Genomic DNA, 20,920 nt, shown 5'->3' with positions numbered 1-20,920 from the left:
AATTTTATTGTACTAAAAAATTTATTAATAAAAAATTTTACTAAAAAAAAAAATTAATAAATTAATAATTAAACTCAAAAATGCATAGAAGGATCCTAAATTTAAATAGATAAATATTGACATATTTGGAGTAAATAATTTAAGATAAAATAGTTACCTTTTCTGGAAACCCCAGAGAAGGGAAAAGGGCCCAAAAAAAACAGACCGCTTAATTCTAAATTGTTTTCCTCTAATCAGTGCAAATTAAGAACGCCCAAAAATTTGAGACCTCGAATACTTCTACCTTGACTCTTTTGTATTCTAAATCTTCAAAGGTGTAGGTCATATAAATGTCCCAGGAAAAGTGTACTACCTGAAAAAATATAAAGTTTTAATAATTGAATAAAATTTTTCACTCAAATCGTTATTAAATATTCAGTGTTTCAAGTGATATCGTCAAAGTAAATTTATTAATCGATAAATGAAAGGTATGATGATACTTTGACTTACTTTTCAAAACAATTTTTTATTTTTTTTTTTTTATTTTTTATTAAAAATCATTAATTCTTCGGAAAATTTCTTTGAGATAAATTATTATGACCAATTCGCGGAATTTCAGACAAATAGCGTGAAATAATAATAAAGCTGCAATAATCCGCGTCTTTGCTTAAGAGAGTCGAATTTAAACGGATATAATTAAAAAATCCATGAATATTATTGAAATATTTAAATTTTTTTAGTTGCAATGAATATTAACGAGTTGTAAAAAATTATTTTGAAAGTATTTTGATTGTTATTAAATTGTTTATTAACAATATAATCGAGACATCAAGGGTGTTTTGAAGTGTGATGGCTTGGATAAAGTCAAATAAAATTTATTATATGTACCGATGGTTGAAAAAAAAATTATTTTAGGGAATTTTAAAGATTTTTTTACAAGAAAAATTTATTTTTAATGAAAAATTTTTGGATATATTGTCAATAAATTGTAAATAAACAATAGGTTCTAACACCACTACGTAAAATTTGTCGGCAAGAGTTGAGTGAGAAATGAACGAGTCTCTCTCCGAGGTCCGCGTTTTTGCTGGTGGCCACCGCGGAATGGTGGCAAGGCTATAATTCCTTTAAACGTAAATATTTGTATTGTTAAAGTGCGTTGATTTACGAAACAATTCACCATGACTGATACTGAAGTTATTTCTTCTCCTGAAGACAAGACTGATTCTCCGAAGAAGGCCGCGAAAGCGAAGAAGCCGTCTGCCAAGCCGACTCATCCTAGCACCGCTGAAATGGTCACTGCTGCGGTGAAAGCTCTTGCTGAGCGCAACGGATCATCTCTTCAAGCTATTAAGAAGTACGTCGCTGCTAACTACAAGCTCGACATCGAAAAGCAAGCTCCGTTCATCAAGAAGTTCCTCAAGGCAGCCGTCACTAAGGGTACTTTGGTCCAGACCAAAGGAAAGGGAGCTTCTGGATCCTTCAAGCTTCCAGTTGCTAAAGCTGCAGCCAAGCCGAAGCCTAAGGTCGCTTCTGGTGAGAAGAAAACTGCTGCCGTGAAAAAAGCTCCGGCTAAAAAACCAGCTACCAAGAAAGTTAGTGAAGCTAAAGTTTCCGTGGAAAAAGTTACTGCGCCGAAAAAAGCTCCCGCCAAGAAACCAGCTTCGCCGAAGAAGACTAAAGCTCCGGCTAAGCCTAAGGCTTCTGCTTCTCCGAAAGCCAAGAAAGCTACTAAAGCTCCAACTGCTAAACCCAAGGCACCCAAACCCAAGAAGGCAGCTGCTCCGAAAACTGCTAGAAGCCCGGCTAAGAAAGTCTCAGCCAAAAAATAAATTGATTGTCATCTCTTTATTTGATTGTTTCACAAAAAAAAAGAAAAAAAAAACGGCCCTTTTCAGGGCCAATCAAATTTTTCATTACGTAAAAAACTTTTTAATTTTTGGGTAAATTTCTTTAGAAATTTCGACTTTTCATGATATACAGTACAACCTGGTTATAAGTTATATTTCTTTTTCTCTTCTACTTACATGAAATATTTCATATATAGATATAACTGCCGTGAGAGTGAGTAGATCGTCCAATGTAACTTATAACCAGGTTGTACTGTATGACAATTTTTTTTTTAATTTTAACGATTCAACCAGCTAATTAACGTTTAGATTCGGTGAATTTAAATACATAAAAATTGTTCTTGATCCGGGTTCATAAAAAATTTTTCATCGCTGTGACTGCAGTTTTTCGGAATTTTTTGTTTTTTTGTTTCTTACATTTTACTCGAATCTGGAGGGTGACCGAACTTAACGTACTTCAAATTCGGATTCAATGGGTCGATATACATGTCCATAGGTGGGTGGGGTCGAATGCACAAACAATTTTTTTTTTTTTGTTTGCCGGTGTAATTTTTGTCACCATAAATAATATGTATCTTATTCAACCCATACGTACGGTCTACTATTATCAACGTATGTTTACAAAGTCCGTATTAATCACACAATAATACTGAAAGTAAAAAAATAGAATTTTCCGAACTTCTTTCTCTGTTTTGACAGTCAGCCTATCTAGTAGATTGTGATAATCTATTTTTACTTCGATACGTCACCAAAACACACTAGGGGGTGACTTGACAATTACAGGTATTAGAAAGAATATAAAAATACTATAATACGCATCAAAGAATTAGTGGGATCTCGAACTTTCTTGGAGTAAGTCCAATTTAAAAATGAAGAAAATTGTTGTTTTATTTTTTATTTAAAATGTTATTGGGCAAATTTAAATTCCACCTAAAGATAGTTTGGATTTGTTCAACAATATGATGGTAAGTTTATAAAAAGAGTAAATATAAGTGTGCTTTTTATCAATTAATTTCTTTAAATTTAGAGATACTTGTTTTATCATTGTCGATCGGAATTTGTAACCATTGGATTTTCGAGCGATTATAAAATTTTTCTGGCAAACGATGAAGCTGATTTTGTTCTGTTAAATGACAGTGAAGTGTGTGGCATCAATTTATTCGTGATGTGATTGGTCGAATATATCAAAGGATAAAAATATATGCAAATCCTAAATTCACGTGCGCGCAAATTTGAATTCTAGTTGAGATTAAACTGAAAGGTTTTACGTCAAGAAAAATTTGGTGGCCCTGAAAAGGGCCGTTTTATTTTGAATGGAGAGAAAATTAAATTTAAGAGCTGCTTTTCTCAGTCTTTTTAGGTAAAAGAACAGCCTGGATGTTGGGCAAGACACCTCCTTGAGCGATGGTGACTCCAGAGAGAAGTTTGTTTAACTCTTCGTCATTACGGATGGCTAACTGAAGATGACGGGGAATAATTCTGGTCTTCTTATTGTCACGAGCGGCATTTCCAGCCAACTCCAGGACTTCAGCGGCCAAGTACTCCATAACAGCGGCGAGGTAAACTGGAGCTCCAGCACCAACACGTTCAGCGTAGTTTCCTTTCCTCAACATTCGGTGGATACGCCCAACGGGGAATTGAAGACCAGCACGGCTTGAGCGGGTCTTTGACTTGCCCTTTGTTTTTCCACCTTTACCGCGGCCAGACATGTTGAATAAATTGAAGAATTACAAAGACAAGTGTGACGGATCAGAACGAACCCTAACGGGATTATAAAAATTCTCGGCGCACCAACGGTTAAGTGGATTTTCGATGGGAGCACGCGGAAAGATTGAACGGATTAGAAAGAAGTGGGAGAGAATAACCGCGATCTCATTGGTCCGCGGGTTCCAATAGGCGTTACCGTTGTTCACGTTTTTTATCGAAGCACGCGGGCAAATTAGAACGCATATACTCTCCCCTCTCCTCTGCGAGGACGTTTCACAGATGCTCTATTTCCTTCTTTTCTCTTTTAAAAACAAACGTTTAAACTTGAGATTCACCAGTTGATCTCCAACTACCAAAGCTTAAATTTATCTTTAGAATCTAAGTATCGACATTCAATTATCGTCATGCCACCCAAGACTAGCGGGAAAGCCGTAAAAAAATCCGGCAAAGCCCAGAAGAATATCACCAAGTCTGACAAGAAGAACCGTAAGAAGAAGAGGAAGGAAAGTTACGCAATTTACATCTACAAAGTGCTGAAACAAGTCCATCCTGATACTGGTGTCTCCTCTAAGGCCATGAGCATCATGAACAGCTTCGTCAATGATATCTTCGAACGTATCGCTGCTGAAGCTTCAAGACTCGCTCACTACAACAAGAGATCTACCATCACCTCTCGGGAGATTCAAACAGCTGTCCGCCTTCTGTTGCCAGGAGAATTAGCTAAGCACGCTGTCAGTGAAGGAACCAAAGCCGTTACTAAGTACACCAGCTCCAAATAAATGACTCATTCATGACTAATTAAATCAAACGGCCCTTTTCAGGGCCACCAAATTTTTCAAAACGTTAAAACTTCAAGTCTGAGATTCAAAATTTGAATTAAAATTAATTTTATTGCTACTTATGGTAGAAGTACCGTTTTTAGCCATCTTAGCACTATTTTTTATAAAATAAATTAAAACCCAACGATTAACCAGGAATTATTAAATAAAGATTTATAAGCTGATTTTAATTGAAAAAATTGTAAGAATATAAAAAATTTATATTAAAACAAATTGAGTTTGTAATGATTTATTAATATAAATTCATTTCTATCGTTTATTGGACAATAACTATCTAAAAGATTTTTTTTTACATTTTTTGCCCAAAAATCCTATGTCAAAAAATTGAAAATAAATAAATCAAAATATAAAAACTAGATAGTAAGAAAACTAAACTAAGTATATTGTTAAACAAATAAGAACAGATGAATTAAAAATTGTAACCTCATGTAAAAATCAAAAGATAAATAAAGAGATTTTTTAATTCAAAATTTAGGACAATAGCCACAAGCGATACTTCTACCCTAACTAACCACTTAGTGATAATAATCTTATGCTAAATTTCATATATCATCTCACATTTATTATTAATATTATACAGTTCCATTTTAATAATAGTCTTCAATTATGATATATATTTTCCAATTGTACACGAATCCTTACTAATAATACTAGAATATTCATTTCATTGATAAAATGTTTTTACCCAGGTACCATTTAAGAATTACTTCATCAAAACAGGAATGTATTTGTTATTTAATAAATTAAAATTAATTCATTAGCAAAAATATCTCAACGCGTTTAGTAAAGACGCTGAAGTTATTTTCCAATAAACAATAAAATTTAAGTGTCTGAATGTTATCAATTGGTAATAATTATAATAAAAAGCTTGCGAATAAATTAGAAAGGCAAAATTCATTGTTTAAATTCCAACCACTGCCTACTTATTTTACATTAATTAACTTCAATCTTTGCTGTTGTCATCTACTTCAAATCCAATTGTAAACCTAGATTTATCTTCCATTGAATTAGCTACAATGACAATAGGCTCTTCTTGTTTAATAGTAATCGCAGGTGTAGGTAATGACGCCGACTGTGATACTTCTGCTTGTGATTCAGGGTTCTTCCAGTTACTTAAGTCCTTGTCCAGGGGGATTGAAAATGATCCGACTTTCATAGATGAAGTTGATGAATAATGACTTGTTTCTCGATCAATTTCCGTAATATTTCCCATAATATTATCAGTCTGTGCATTAGAAACACTTTGAGATCGTGATATTAATTTTCCTTTTCTTACTTTAGAAATTGTTTTAGACTTCTTCAAATCATCTGGCTTTTTCGATTCTGTTTCTTTGATTCGTACGTCCTCATCAGCTATCTCCATACTTTCAACTCGAAATCTAAAAATTAATTAATTAATTTTCCTTGTTAAATATAATTAAATCAAAAACGAAAAAAAAATCTTTTACAAACCTTCCAATTTTTTTGAAGCTACTTCCAGGTTTCACCAAGCTCTCTTTCTGATCAAAAAGAGACTTAACATCTTGCTTTTTTTGTTCCTCATTTTGCCGGAGTGTCAACGTATGATCTTCCTCATCATCAATTGGATCTTGCAAGACTTCATCCCTATCTTTATCCTTAGGCGTTACTCTTCTAATAATACCGTCTTCGTTGCTGTAATAGTCAGTGTAAGAAATACTACCGCGTCCTTCACGATTGTCCTGATCAATCGTCCTACAAAAATCATTGAAATTCATTTCGATGCATGGAGTCGTGGAATAAGTTGGCCCGCCAAACCCTTGACTATTTAAAAAGAAAAAATTAAAAAAAGAGCGAATAATTGATTAGATATAATTATAATTAATAATAATCACCCATCATTACTGATCAAACTCATGGACATGCTACTTCCTCCAGCAGAGGTTGGAGCTGGCGATGACGGTTCCGATGATAGGAATGATTGAGGGCCGCTACTCCATCCCAAACCTGTAATAAAATTCAATTAATTACAAGAAGAAATATAAAAATTGCAGGTATTGTTGAATAAACGGTTGAAAAGAAGTTTTTTTTTACTGTATAAAAATTGCAAATAATTTTTTTAAATATGATTAAATTCTACATTTAATTTAGCCTAACTGTGATCCGCAAATTAATTATAAAAAACTTCGTTCCAATATAAAATTTTCGTAGAAAAATAAATTTTTTTGTTACTGTTTGGGCTAGTTGGTGATGAAATATTTCGATGATCAGTTGCTTCATTATCTTGCCCTTTATAACCAGGACTAATGAATCTACAATAAAAAAATTAATTTATTTTTAAAATTCGATTTATCTTTAAAAACAGAACCAAGATTGTAAAAGCATACCGCACGGGTTCCAAGTCTCCAGGTCGGTAATCTTTGTTGATAGCATCGATTGCAAGACCAGGCACCAATGAATGCGGATGAGTACCTGGAGAGGAAATTTTCGGCGGAGAAGACGCGGGCGTACGAAATAAGGAGCTAGCCATCATTTCCAAAAATGAATCAAGCTGTCGTAATGACAAGGCATTGTGCAAAGTTTCAAGTGGTCTTATAGGTGGGACTCCACCAAATCCTTCAATAGCTAATTACGGAAAACAATCGTTAAAAATTAATTACTTTCAATATACTATAAAAGTGGATTGAAAAGGACGAAAATATACTATTTTGCATCCTTTTTTAAAAATATTAATATAAAAAAATGGATTACCAGCGACCGCAGAAGCATGCGCTGGTACCATGTCTTTAAGATTGGGCGCGCTAGAGGAACCACTGATTACTGCAGTACTGAATAGACTATTAGCTGATCCGGTAAGTTTTTTGTTGACATTGTATCCCAACAGCTTTAAATAACTCATCTGCCCGGAGATACTGTGACGATGGCGCCTTGCTGTGCAGGTAGGGTTAGGTTGAATGATCGTAGGTCGTGTGTCTGGGGACGATAAGGATCGTTGCGTTTGGAATTTGGACAAGGATTTAATTACTGTTGTTCCAGTAGTAATAGTATTTGTTGAAATAGTAGCAGTGATAGTAGTAATAGTGGTTGTTTTTTTAATAACAGTTTCGTGCGAGCAGTCACTAATATTTGCCATTGAAACACTCGTATCATAGCATTCATCATCATCATTATTATCATACAGGAGTGATTTACAATTAAACTTTATAGGATTTACATGCTTAGTCGACTCGGTCGTTATTGACACGGGTAATGAATTTTTACGATATTGTTTTAATTTTTTGTTATTACTATCTATTTCTTCGGCATTGTTACTGTCAGTGGTAATTATTTTTTCAACATCATCATTTAGATTAATATTTTTTAATTTATAACACAAACAGTTGGTAAATTTTCGTGATAATGAACGATTGAAATATGTATGCAAGTTAATACGCTCAGAGGGACTCAAATCTTGATGAATTAATTCAGAGACATTGCAATTGTAACAGTGGCATTGTAGAAGTTGACACGGTGACAGTGATCGCGAACGTTTTGTTTTTTTAACACTTGGGAACTGATGTAGGTCCTGGTGATTATCATCATGATCAAGTTTTAACAACTCACCCGGTGGTAAATCCAATCGGGGAAGTACTAACGTTGATTGTGATCTAGCTGTACGTTTCTGTTGATGCATTGTTGGTTCCTCAATTATTTTAGCTGCTGGTGATTTCGAACTCGGTGAGCCAAGGCTTGTATTGTGGAGCGTTATCAAAGGTCCTGTATTGTCATCTAGAGAGGCTTTTAGTGGCGCTGGTAAGTCCGGTGAGCTTAATGTGTGAGGTAATATCACTGGGATTCCCAGTAAATTTCGCGACTGTTTTATTGAGGGCGTTAGGGGTTTATGGTGGGATGTTGAAGGTGTAGTACCAATACGATTTTTTATCGACCGAGTTGACCAATCTGTCCGGGAGTTCTCGTCTAGGTTCAGGAGTTTTAAAAAAATAAAAGAAAAGAAAAAAAAAAAATAACATAAAGAGAAAGAAATAGAATTTTTTATTTTACCATCACCCAAAAATTAAAAATTTTAATTTTTAATGATAAAAATTAATTTATAATAATTCAAGGTTTAAGTATTTATGCGCAAGTGGCACATTGCTTATTTTTGGCGGTGGAAAATTGAAAATTTAATTTATTCTAATTTTTTTTTGCAATGAATTTATGAATAAAATTTGAAAATAATTTTTTTTGATAAAATATTAAATCATAGATAAAAAAATTACATTTTTAAACTTTTTCAAAAATTTATAATAAATGTTTGAGTCATGATAACATACTATTTTTTTTTTTTTTTTTTTTTTTTAATTTGTTCAGTTTTTTATTCTCTTTAAGTAAAAAAAATTGATTTTGGAAAATTATTCATTACTTTAATTTTCAAAGGACAAAAAAATATAAAAATAAAATTTTATCAATTTTTATGAAGTGTCGTAAGAAAAAATAAAAAAAAAAATCCGTCGATAATTTAATTTTTCAATTTTTTATGCCAAAAAATTAATGAAGACCCACTGCTGCATATTTACTAAAATTAAACTCGAAAAATTAAAATATAATTTTTTTAGAAATTAAAAAATAATTTTTTTAGAAATTAAAAAATAATTTTTAAACTTAAAAATTAATTCTCATTAATTTGGATTTTTTTTTTGTGAAGGATTAGTTGTTTACACGCATACACACATTATTCATCCAATTTTCATGCAAAAGCCAAGCAAGCATTGAATTGAAAAATTAATTTTACAATAAATTATAAAAATTAATGTCAATACTTGATGCAAATTTGCAGCATTTTTTTTTTTTTCAAATTGATATTGTGTAATAAATAAATCCGAATAATTAATTTCTTAAAGACGAGTAAATTATTAATAGATTAATTATTGATGTTATTTTTATCAAACCTAAGGATTGAGGATTTAATATTTTCAATTTAGGCGGGAATTTTCAAATGAAATACCCATTGGATGGATCACAAATAAAATTTTAAATAGTTGTATCAACGATTTAAAATAATAAATACTTTGTGGTCCAAACGATCGATATCTTTAAAATATTGTTCTATAAAGGATCCGCCACACGCACAATAATCGCAGAGCAACTGAGTTATTTCAAAATAATATGACAAACCAAATATATTAATTATAAAAAAACAAAGTAAAAGGCTTCATCTTCATCATATTTTACTAAGAAAATAGTCTAATCAAAATAAAAACAAAATATAAATTATAATAAATAGTGGTAAGATAAAATGATAAATCATTTTCAGTGCAAACAAAAGCAATAAAGTAAGTAATAATAAATTATAATTAAAAAAAAAAAAAAATCAACAAAAAAAAAACATACCTTCTCGATTGACTGCATCCAGACTTTGATACTGCAGCTTTTCTGCCGCTACAATAATAAAAATACAAACACGAAAACACAAAACATAAAGACGTTAAGTTTTACTTAAAATTTGTAATATTTTTGAAACCATTTAATTAATTTGTTTGTGTAAAAATTAAATTGAATTTTTGATTAGATCAATATAAAATCTATTAGCATGGTAGAGTTAATATAATTAAAAATTTAAATAATTTCTTCAATACAAATGCAGCTTGTCAAGTTCACGTTAATTTTTTTATGCTTATAAAATTAATTAATCAATTTATAGACTTTCTTGACTTCGTTAAAATATTTGAATATTTTTTCGACTAAAAAAAAAAAGTTTGAGAGTTCATAAGAGACAGAAGTGAGGCCATGCAACATTCATCGTGCAGGCATTTATGTTATTAATGGTTTAATTTAATAGAATTTAAATATATGTGTGTATTAAAAAAAAAAAATGGATATTATTAATAGCTATTACAAAAATTTTTATACATCAATTAGATATATAAAAATAAATATAAAACATTGATAAACTTACTTTTTTCAGCTTTATCCTGTCGTTGATGATCGTAACTACGTGCTCGTGGTTCGCAAATATTAGCAGCTTCACGTTCACGTCTTTGACGCTGACTTGCTGCTAATTGACTACCCAATCTCGCAGCTTCATGTCCTGCGACTGTTCTCGCGCTAATTAAAGTCAGATTACAATTTTATTTAATCACCATTTTTCTTCACAGTTTTATAAAGTAAAAATTTAAAAATAAGCAACCTAATAGGAATCGGCGCTGAGCTCTGAAGAAATCCACTATCAAATGGTTCGTCCATCATGTTAGGATCCAAATCCATCATATCGATGGCGCGACTAGTCGTTGGACTTCCGAGGGTAGAATCTGGTTGGTCGGTTTCGATTAATGGCGGTGATGAACTTGAAGTAGGCGGTGGACTTACTAAATCGTCATCCAGAGGACATAGCTCATCGTCTTCTTCATCAATTCTTGTGTTACACTGCGATGATGTTTCTTGCTAAAATTAAATTTATTATTATCATCTATTTTATTAATTAAGAGCAGAAAAATTTTGTGTCCAGAATAGTCGGTTTTTTTTAGTGAAATTTTTCTAGATACATAATTAAGAAATGAGCTTATATCTTTAAAAATGTCAGTAATTAAGGAATGACCTTGTATCTTGTCAATTACTGACATTTTTAAAGATATAAGCTCATCCTGAAATTACACTCATCGGGAGCTTTCATTTGAGTACCCACATGCATTTTTTCATATATTTATCATATATATATATATATATATATATATATATATATATATATATATATATATATAATATATATAATATATATAAATATATGAAATATATAAAAAATTGATGTGGGTACTCAAATGAAAGGTCTCGATGAGTGTAATGTTGGAGTGAGCTTATATCTTTAAAAATGTCAATATTTAAGAAAGTAGAGCGCAATTTAACAAGTCATTGCTAGTTATTATTATTAAAAAAAAATACACATACCAAATTATGACTACTCTCATTGCGTGAATGTGGTCTGAATCCTGGTCCAGGGGGTAAATTTTTCTGTACACAACAATTAACACCAGGACTGAAATGCAATTCAACATGAAACCTTTCTTCACTACTTGGATCTTTCGTGGGATCTTCGTACAGCATCACAACTATTTGGGACATATAATTAAGCTCGGATACCATACTGACGTATTCCATCGCACGGCGCCATTGTTCATCCTTGACCATGTCTAATAGACCGCCATATCTCAACACAGTCAACAAAGAGTGAACATGACTCTCACTCGTGAAGTACAATCGTGTTCTTACATGTCTTCCAGGGCTTGAAACTCCATGAGAGTACCGCGGATTCAAACGGTTAACAGTTTCGTCACCAGACTCTTCAATATTTCGCTGCAAATCGGCGCGGATTTTTCGCAAAAGCGGAGTACATATTCCTTGACCAATTGTAAGTTTTTCTTGGACTGTCAAACCGTACTCCTGAGGTATTACAATGTCTGCTAAGTACTTTGCATACATATACAACTCTTCGGCGTGATCGAATTGCAGAGTATGGTTGTTGTGTTGTAAGTCATATTTTATACAGTCATAAATGTCTGGGATTTTTGAAATATCAAAACGTTTGTTTTTTGTACAAAAATCTTTTTCTATTTTACCCCAACGACGGCCCATCAGCTCCCATGTTTCTCCATGGTATAAAATGGCATCTAAAATAATATAAAAAATTAATGGACATTAAATGTTATTTAAATTAATCAACTCTCGAATAATATTTCAGAAATTTAATAAATCGTTGTGTTCAAAATTTATTTTCATTATAAAAAAATAAAAAAAATCTTTACCTTTTGTTTTGGGATCATCTTTTTTAATTCTTACAATATCCATCAGTTTGTGTATTAACATTTGTACATGCTGACAACATCTCACTGGATTTTTTACAAAATCTAACGCATCATTAATACTTATTGCATTACCGGGATTTATCTGTTCTCTGTCTTCTTTTGTAAATTCTCTGTCTTGTTGTAATAATTCGTGTAATTTTGTTTTTACCCTAGAATTATTTACAGTACTAATAAAATGTACGCAATAAGAATTAAAAAATTTCGTATTAATATCTTAATAATTATTTAATTTTTTCGCATTGAAATTATTTTTTTTTAAATAAAAAAAAATTGTAAACTTACATATTTTGATACTTGCTACTATCACAATCATTGTCCAATAACCCATTAGTATTAGCACTTTTAACCATTTGTACTAAAATCGGGGTGAGTTCACCCTCCAACGCTAACAATCCTTTCGCAAAAGCAGCAGCAGTCATCTGAACTCTGCCTTCATCGCTCGCGTAAATTTTCAAATCATGTCGGAATGTTGAATGTAATCTCAATAATCCGAGACCTTGAGCGCCTGCATATTCCCCTTTAATTAAACAACAATTAAAATTATTATTAATTATTACTACATGATAGAAGATTAATAATATCAAAAAAAATTATTTTATAATTAAAGTATCAAAGAAACTAGTGTAATCGGCAAAAATAAATAAACTGCAGTCAATGCCAGTGATAAACATACTGATTACAAATAGTTGATTCAACAATAATGATAAAATAAAAGATGATTTATAAAAAGCATAAATTAACGCATGATACGAACCACTAAGGTGTCTACCTTGACCACCTGGATACATGCAACGAAAAATGCGGCCCAGTTCTTCTGCTTGGATTCTTCCAGCTGGTGTCAACTCACCACCCCATTTCAATATCAATACAAGTGATGGTTCGCCCAAACGATCTGCGAGAAAACATTCAATTAAATTAACATTATTTTTATTTTTAAATATTCAATTAATGATCGTAATGACTAATGACTACAATGAATTGAAAATGACGACCATACTGTAATTGTTACCGTCATCGGACGAGCTTCCACGTGGTCTACCACGTGGTTGATACTTCATTTGTACTTTACGATTGATTCCGGAAAAATGCCCGTACCTAAAACCGAATAAATGAAAAATTTAATTAATTTTATATTCGTTTAAAAATTTTAAAGGTTATTTACATTTCCAAGACACTTTTAAGCTGTTCCAATTTTCCCTGCTTTTCTTCCAACTCCGGGCCAGCAGCACGGTGTTGAATTTCAGTCAGCAAACTCCTTGCAGTATCTAATATCTCTTGCAATTGTTTTGGCCTTTTTAATTTAACATGACCGTGTTTATATCCATCGTATTTTTTGAATATCTCAAAAAATTTTGGATGCCGCACTTCTACTTTCATTTTTTGTTTTGGAGTACGGTCACCGTGTCTGATTACCGCTACCACGCATCGCAATTCCATCCTTAAAATTATTTTAAATAATTCAATTTATTTTTTTAATTTTATCAAGAAATTTTGGAGCTGCTTACATTTTTCCAAATGTTGTTGGTACAATTGGCGGGTCATCTAATTGAAAAGGCACACTCCACGGTATATGTAACGTTGGTGCTAATTCACGTAGTATCATGTTGCCTAATATTTTAGCACAGTCATCGTAATATTTATTTGAATTTTTTACAAAACTAAATCCATTGACATCACATACAAATGATTTTCCGTTGGCTCTAAAAAAATTATTTTTTGTCAAAATTTTGTAGAAAATATTATCAATATTAATAATAAAACTCAGAGGAAAAATCATATTTTAAAATTACTTAATGAACATCAATAAAAAAATAATAAAATAAAAAACCTGAGAAGATCAAATCCACAAACAGTCTGTTTGAAGGCAAGGCAAACTTTTCGACTAATTAATTTTTCAGCATTGCTAAGGATAACCGGATAGCGTATTTCTTTTCCTTCAGAATCTCTTTCAACTTTTCCATCCAAAGCTGGGCTTTTCCTTGCCTCCGCATGAGCATAATCAGGTCCTACTGTATAAACTTTAACGTCGGTACCGTCAGTGGGCATAAAATCTTCGTAAATATAAGAACCAGTCTTCCGGACACGGGATTCTGGTGAATAAACACTGCTTCGACTCCCAATCTATTAATTCAAAAATATTAAAATTTTTATTAGGTAAAATTAAATAAATTGAACAATTTTTAAACACTTACTTTACGGAACAATCTTTGACTTCCACCACCAGCAGAAGTCGGATAATAAATATAAATATTGTGATCTTCAGCAGACACTGGCTTCTCCACAAATGGCTTATTAAATGTCACGCCGTTAACTTCAACATGATCTTCAGACTCAACTAACTCATGATCTGAAAAACAATCTTAGTTTTTTCCATGTCAAATTATTGAACATTCAACACAAAAAAAACAAATAAAAAAAAAACAATGTTAATTAGCTTATTTATATTAGTTGAAAAAATGCGTTAGTACCAAAGAAAATAATTTTAACAAGAAGAAATAATAATTTATCTTTTAAAATATCATTAAAAAAATTACCAATCAATTATAAATAAATTTACTCACGTTTGGGGTCCGCTGAATCACGATCTAAAACGGCGTAACGAGGTATTTCAATTCCTTCGCTTTCTAAAATAGCATAAACTCGTCTTCTATCCTGTAATTGAAGTTAATTAATTATTTAAAATTATCAAAATTAATATGATTTTTTATTAAGTATTAAAAAAGGTTGTGATTTTTTTTTTACAAGCCTAGGTGCATTTTTTTATGAGAAAAAATATTTAGAATTTAAACCAATCATGTTTCTTGAGTTTAAATTTTATAAAATTTCATAAAAGCAATACTTTCGAATTTTGAAATTTTATAAAATTCTATAATAAATTATAAAATTCCATGAAATTGTATAAAATAAACATATTAGATATTGAGGATTAATATAAAATAACCAAAGCAAAAAAGAAAAAAAAAAAAATAAACAGCACCAAATCCCGGATTAGTCAATGTTATAAATACCTGTATACCATATTGCATTGGAAGATTATTAATAATAAAAGGTTTACGTAAATTAGCATAATTAATAGCTTTATCTAATGGAAATCCTTTACTATGAAAGCTAATTAAGCAGTCAACAACAGGCCAATCTTCAACCGGTTCCTGGAACAAAAAAAAAAAATTATTAACTTTGTCTAACTTTAAATATTTGATTAATATTTATTACCTTGAGTATTACTTCTTCACCGAAAACAATGACTTTAATGTATTCAAACTCTTCAAGTCTAGTTAAAATCTCCTTCATAGGTTTGCTCTGTGATTTTTTGGCCATAGCGCATATTCCCACCAATACTTGCTTCCCCTCACCGTCAAGGTCATCCTCGACCATGTACCCGTCATCATTGTCACACCCGTCCGACAGTTCGCCCTGGAATTAATCAAACAGTTTATTAATCACTTGTTTAATAATTTAATAAATTTTAATTTTTTTATCTTAATTTTTGTCTTTTTGAAAATTAATATTAATTTTAATTTTATTAAAAAAATAAAAAATTAACACAATAGGTGTTCTTTTTATTCTACTAAATAAAATTGAACTGACAGGCTGATAAAAAAATTTTCAAGTATTTGAAAAAAAAAATTAATTATTAATATTTAATATTATTTCTAATAAAAAAAAAAAAAAAAAAATACGATATACAAATAATACCGACAAATTAATACTATAATGCACACTGTCATATAACATCTGGTATCTTAACATAAAATGGGCATTTCTTCAAAAGCTTAAAAGTAAATAAAAATGAATTTATTTAAGATTTAAAAATAGAATTTACGAAATAATCATTCCAGACAATAAATCTCAATAGAGAAATATTAGCTGACATTAAGTAAATACAATAAAGAAAGTAAATAAAAGCTTACAATACATTCATCACAACAACAGTAATCCAAATCATAAAAATCATCATCACTAAAATTACTGTTGAAATTCCTTTGTCGCCATTTCTTCAACCTCCACCAATCTTTCCACCAAGTCCACTCCATCCCTCAATAATAAAATTAACTTTATGAAAGAACTTAAATTACGTACAAAAATACATTATTAAATCATTTAATTGGACACTTAAACATCTTCATGTTTCAGCAAGACTTTTTTTCTCTTTATAACAATATAATATATATCTTTTTAACCATCACAATCGATTACTTTATCTCTAAGTATTTCGATAATATCTAACACACATATACTTTTCACTTATCACAAAAATTAAACTAACTAATAGTAATTATTATTTATTAATTAAAAATTAATTAAGTACTTCAACAAAAAATTTTTTTACAAGTCTTTACAATTATAAAAATTAATAAAAATCAAATAACAATAAAATAAACGGTACTTAATAGCGAGCTACTCTACGCTCAACTAGTTTTTACTATTCAAGAAACTAAAGAATATGAAAGAATATTTTTCCTCTATCTAACTCGCTTTATCTATAACAAACACGTGCGATTTTTCTCACTCTTATGCCTTCAAACTAACACACATTTATTATCTTATTTCTATATTTACGTTTATAGTATCACTTGTATGTCTACATTTATATATGTATACTATATACAAAAGTAAATTAACATGTGACGTAAACAATTGCGATAATAAATAATTAAAATTATTATTCAGTCGTTATTTTAGTGTTTAAATTATTGCGACTAAATTTAAAATGCGAATGGTTAGAATTAAAATATAAAATCATGCGCTTCTATCATTTTTTTAGCGCTATATTATTTCTTCTTGTATTATTTCAATAAATATACACTTAAGATTATATTTCTTCTCAATAAATATTTTTATTTGAGAAACAATAATTATTGAGTTCAATGCCATCGGAGTTTGTAAATTAATTTATTTAATATAAAACGAGAAATTTAATTAACAAAGAAGAAATTAAATAATAATACCATAAGTTGCCAATAAGGTTCCACTTCATCGCAATCAGTGACACATACATTAGGTAACAATGACGAATTATTTTCGCACGATACTATTGTACATTTGATATCACTTTTTGCATCTCGATTATTGTTATTATTATTATTATTATTATTATTATTATTATTATTATTATTATTATTATTATTATTATTGTTATACTTCCTAATTTTATCGCTGAAATATTATCATTTATTTTTCAAATAATTAATTTATCATTTATTAATAGTTAATTTAATTTTTATAAAAAAAAAAATTACCCCATGTTTGTAATGTAAGAAATAAAAATATTTTTACGTAAATTACTATATTGCAGCAACAACCACTGCCAAATGGGTATCAATAAATTCCAAAATTTCCACCAATTTTTAGCCATTTACAAAAATTTTTACAACACTAAATAAATTAAATAAAATTCAGTAATTATTTTTATTTTATAAAATTATGTTACAATAAATTAATTATTGATTAACGATTAATTAACATTGATGATATAGTATGAATAGTTTAAGAATTACTGATGAAGATGTTAATAATTTGGCGCCACCAGTGAATTTATATTTATTTTTTTACTCTCTAAGAATAGTTTGATTTAAATTTAGAAAACATGTCAATGTGTTAATATATGTGCCATCGACCTTTGCAATGTTAATTATTATTATTTAATTTATATTTTTAACTAGTATACTGTCATTAGTGGCCCGAACAACATCGGTGGTTATTTTTTTAATTAATTTTATTTTCTGGTGTTTGTTTACTTTATTTTTAATTATTGTTATATGATTAACTCAGTGCTTTTCAGTAATTGATATGATTAATTTATTTTGAGATTATTGTGTAAGTACAGTAGAGGATAACGAGTCAATTAGTGTAAAAAAAAAATAATTATTTAAATTTGAACAAGAACTTAAGCTCAAAATAAATTTCTGAAATTTTAGAGTAAAAAATTTTTACAATTGTGTAAAAAATTAAAAATTAATTATAAAAAAAAATACATTTATTCAAGTAATTCAATTGCGATGTATCTCTGATGCGTCAATCGATTTTTACGTGCTTGACGTCATTCAACGCAGTTTTACAAGTACAAAAAAAAATCTTGTACTTTTGTCTTTCTTTAAAATTTTTTTATTTATTTTAGTTGCTATTGTTAATTTATAATCCAGTTACCCAAAATTGTTGGCAAAGATTTTTAGGATTATTTTCATGTTAATAAAATAAATATCGTACTAAATCAGGCAACAATTAATTATAAAATTAAATATCAAATCTCGGAAGATTTAAATTAATCTATATTAAGTAATAAACAATTTCACTTTATCTTGTTATGAAATATTGTATTAATCATATAAAAATAAAAGGATTCGCATGATGATTTAGATTAAAATTTTTTTTTTTTTTTTATAACTTATCGTGGTTATAATAAATTACAATAAAATAATTCAATGTATCAAGTTAACGTTATATTTTCGTTTTAAAACTGGCCCTAAATTTTTTTACAAGGAAAAAAATCCTTTAAAAACTTACGCGTTGAGATGAACGATAAATCGAAGACGGTATAGCACCTACAATATTTTGTGACACTGAATCAATGTCACCTACATAAAATATTGGTCGGCTGGTACTCCGTAGATCCTTTAATTAAAAATAAAATTTATTATTATTTATTAACCTTACATAAACTTAATTCTATTAAATTACATTTACTTATTTCACTTATTTCAATTATTTTAACTTAATACAATGTGTAGAGTTATTTCTTTTACTTCTCTATATAAGTAAATATTTTCGTGATACATTTTGCAATTTATCGGTTATTTTATATTTTATAAAAAATAAAATTTATATTAATCAAGTGGTAATTTTACTGGAAAATATTAATAAATTGTTTAATGAGAAAATTCCACTTGTAAATGTTAAAAAATTGTTGTTTTATAACCATGACATAATATTTTATGACACTGAAGTTGACGGACATTAAAAATTATTTAAAAATTTTATAATAATTAAATTATTATAAAAAAAATTTAATCAAAAAATTTCACATGTGAAAATTATTAAAAATTAGAAGTGAAAATTTTTAAAAGCATTTTTTTATTGTAATTGATTTGTTAAAAATATTTTTAAAATTAACAGCTGACGGCTAACTTCAGTATCATATTTTGTCTAAAAAAATATATATATAACATTGCTTGGGATGTTGACAGAAAAAAATTAAATTTTATAATAAATAATTAAAAAATTACCTGATAACCATGTTCCAATTCAGTGTAAGACATTTCAAATCGGCTTTCATTGGTAACTAATTTTTAAACTTATTTTATTTAATAAATTTCCTTATCCTTGTGCTCTATCTAAAATTAGAAATTAGAATAAATATATTATCATGCTTATTACACAATTTAGCAAGGAGTTGTTAAATGATATAACCAGGGAACGTGTGAGAGGATTTAGATAAATGGAATAGAAGGGACTATTAAATTAATTAGCAGTCGGTGAATAGAAATAACATCAAGTGTAATTACTATTGATTGAAATACTTCAATAATAATAACATAATTTTTGTGAGTATCAATAATGTCAATTTGTATACCTATAACTTAATACACGGCAGTTTAATCAATAAAACATGTCATACTTATTGAATTGCTAAAATATGTTTTAGAAAGTTTACTTACAACAAATTTAATTAAAATTAATAACTCTGTTATTTTGATTTTTAAATATTTCTCTTCGGTAGTTATTTACTGACAGCAATAATCAATTTGTTTTGAATTTATAAAAACGTTTGTCAGTTGGCCGACATTTATTTTTTTTTTTTTTTTTTTTTTTATTTGCCTGAGAAAAAGTAGCGAGTGGAGAAGGTAAGAAGTGAATGCTCAGTAGAAAGTTTAATTAATCAATAAAGTTAGAATTTGTGAACACTCGCGGCGCTTTTGTCGATTTCAAGACCTCGAAGGGGAGAAGGGAAAGAAGAAAAGTTTAGCTCTGGAATTTACTCTATCAAATGAAGATAATTTATCTGTTGTCGAAATGGAAATAAATTTCAGATGCGTACATGAATTTTCGTTCAATTTTTATATACTAGAATTTAAATTGCGCGCGCAAGCGCCTTATATTTGTTGTCATGATATATTTGTGTCGTTTATGTATATTATATTAACTTTTAACCAATCAGAATGAGAATAAATATTTTCGACCAATCACATCACGAATAAATTGATTTTACATACATTTCATCTCTATCCACTTTTCCACTTTTATAATTTAGATGAAAAATATGAAAATATATCATGTAAGCAAACTATTCGTAACGTGATTGGTCAAATATATCAAAGCATAAAAATATATGCAAATCCTAAATTCATGCGCGCGCAAATTTGAATTCTAGTTTTAATATTAAAGACTAGAATTCAAATTTGCGCGCGCAAGCGCGCGCCTTACTATAGCGTTTGCATATATTTTCATGCTCATGATATATTCGACCAATCACGTTACGAATAGTTTGATGCCACATACATTTCATCTCAATTTTATTATGGGATATAATAATAAAAGTGGACGTTTGGAATCTTTCTGTTCGAGAAAGATCCTTGTCACTAATGTTCTTTTTCACTACTTAGGTACTTTTTATTTTAAGTATAAGTAAGTTTGCTTACTTTCGGACTTTATATATTTAATTCGGAAACTTAACGTTTGGATTGACCAATTATTTTAAGGCTTCGTAAATTATTGTGGTTAGCCGTTATATGTTGTTGTTTGAAAATTTGATTTTTCT

General features: G+C 29.4%; 4 protein-coding genes across 26 annotated transcripts; 2 read left to right on the top strand and 2 right to left on the bottom strand.

Moving 5' to 3' along the window:
• Positions 1 to 1,089: 1,089 nt before the first annotated feature.
• LOC141532915 (histone H1-like) lies at positions 1,090 to 2,028 on the top strand. Its single transcript, XM_074251541.1, has one exon. The coding sequence runs from the start codon at positions 1,158 to 1,160 to the stop codon at positions 1,806 to 1,808; it is 651 nt and encodes a 216-aa protein (XP_074107642.1). The 5' UTR covers positions 1,090 to 1,157; the 3' UTR covers positions 1,809 to 2,028.
• A 1,077-nt stretch (positions 2,029 to 3,105) lies between these two features.
• LOC141532916 (histone H2A-like) lies at positions 3,106 to 3,683 on the bottom strand. The gene has a single exon (XM_074251543.1). It carries the CDS (start codon positions 3,533 to 3,535, stop codon positions 3,158 to 3,160), a length of 378 nt encoding a protein of 125 aa, XP_074107644.1. The 5' UTR covers positions 3,536 to 3,683; the 3' UTR covers positions 3,106 to 3,157.
• Positions 3,684 to 3,774: 91 nt separating this feature from the next.
• LOC141532917 (histone H2B) lies at positions 3,775 to 4,364 on the top strand. Its single transcript, XM_074251544.1, has one exon. It carries the CDS (start codon positions 3,938 to 3,940, stop codon positions 4,310 to 4,312), a length of 375 nt encoding a protein of 124 aa, XP_074107645.1. The 5' UTR covers positions 3,775 to 3,937; the 3' UTR covers positions 4,313 to 4,364.
• A 221-nt stretch (positions 4,365 to 4,585) lies between these two features.
• Positions 4,586 to 19,963, bottom strand: L(1)g0196 (inositol hexakisphosphate and diphosphoinositol-pentakisphosphate kinase). 23 transcript variants are annotated; one of them, XM_074251526.1, is made up of 24 exons: positions 19,821 to 19,963; positions 19,389 to 19,496; positions 18,670 to 18,777; positions 15,379 to 15,579; positions 15,174 to 15,314; positions 14,727 to 14,817; positions 14,358 to 14,524; positions 13,994 to 14,286; positions 13,671 to 13,865; positions 13,328 to 13,603; positions 13,163 to 13,260; positions 12,920 to 13,057; positions 12,448 to 12,682; positions 12,106 to 12,332; positions 11,252 to 11,970; positions 10,497 to 10,750; positions 10,266 to 10,414; positions 9,701 to 9,751; positions 7,082 to 8,287; positions 6,718 to 6,955; positions 6,563 to 6,642; positions 6,226 to 6,337; positions 5,825 to 6,154; positions 4,586 to 5,751 (listed from the first exon to the last, which is right to left on the bottom strand). In XM_074251526.1, the coding sequence occupies exons 2-24, from the start codon at positions 19,419 to 19,421 to the stop codon at positions 5,316 to 5,318; spliced, it is 5,778 nt and encodes a 1,925-aa protein (XP_074107627.1). In that variant the 5' UTR covers positions 19,422 to 19,496; positions 19,821 to 19,963; the 3' UTR covers positions 4,586 to 5,315. The 23 variants fall into 23 exon arrangements, with proteins under 23 accessions (XP_074107627.1, XP_074107629.1, XP_074107630.1 ...); XM_074251528.1 differs by having other exon boundaries at positions 9,701 to 9,748; positions 12,106 to 12,314; XM_074251529.1 differs by having other exon boundaries at positions 12,106 to 12,314; positions 13,175 to 13,260; positions 14,358 to 14,512.
• Between the last annotated feature and the right edge of the window lie 957 nt (positions 19,964 to 20,920).

The sequence above is a fragment of the Cotesia typhae genome, unplaced genomic scaffold (assembly GCF_013202065.1).
Source record: "Cotesia typhae breed Kobodo isofemale line unplaced genomic scaffold, CoteBio_Ctyphae contig_69, whole genome shotgun sequence".
Taxonomy (NCBI): Eukaryota; Metazoa; Arthropoda; class Insecta; order Hymenoptera; family Braconidae; genus Cotesia; species Cotesia typhae.
Note: the sequence above shows the minus strand (reverse complement) of the source record. Positions and strands in the feature narration are given on the sequence as shown.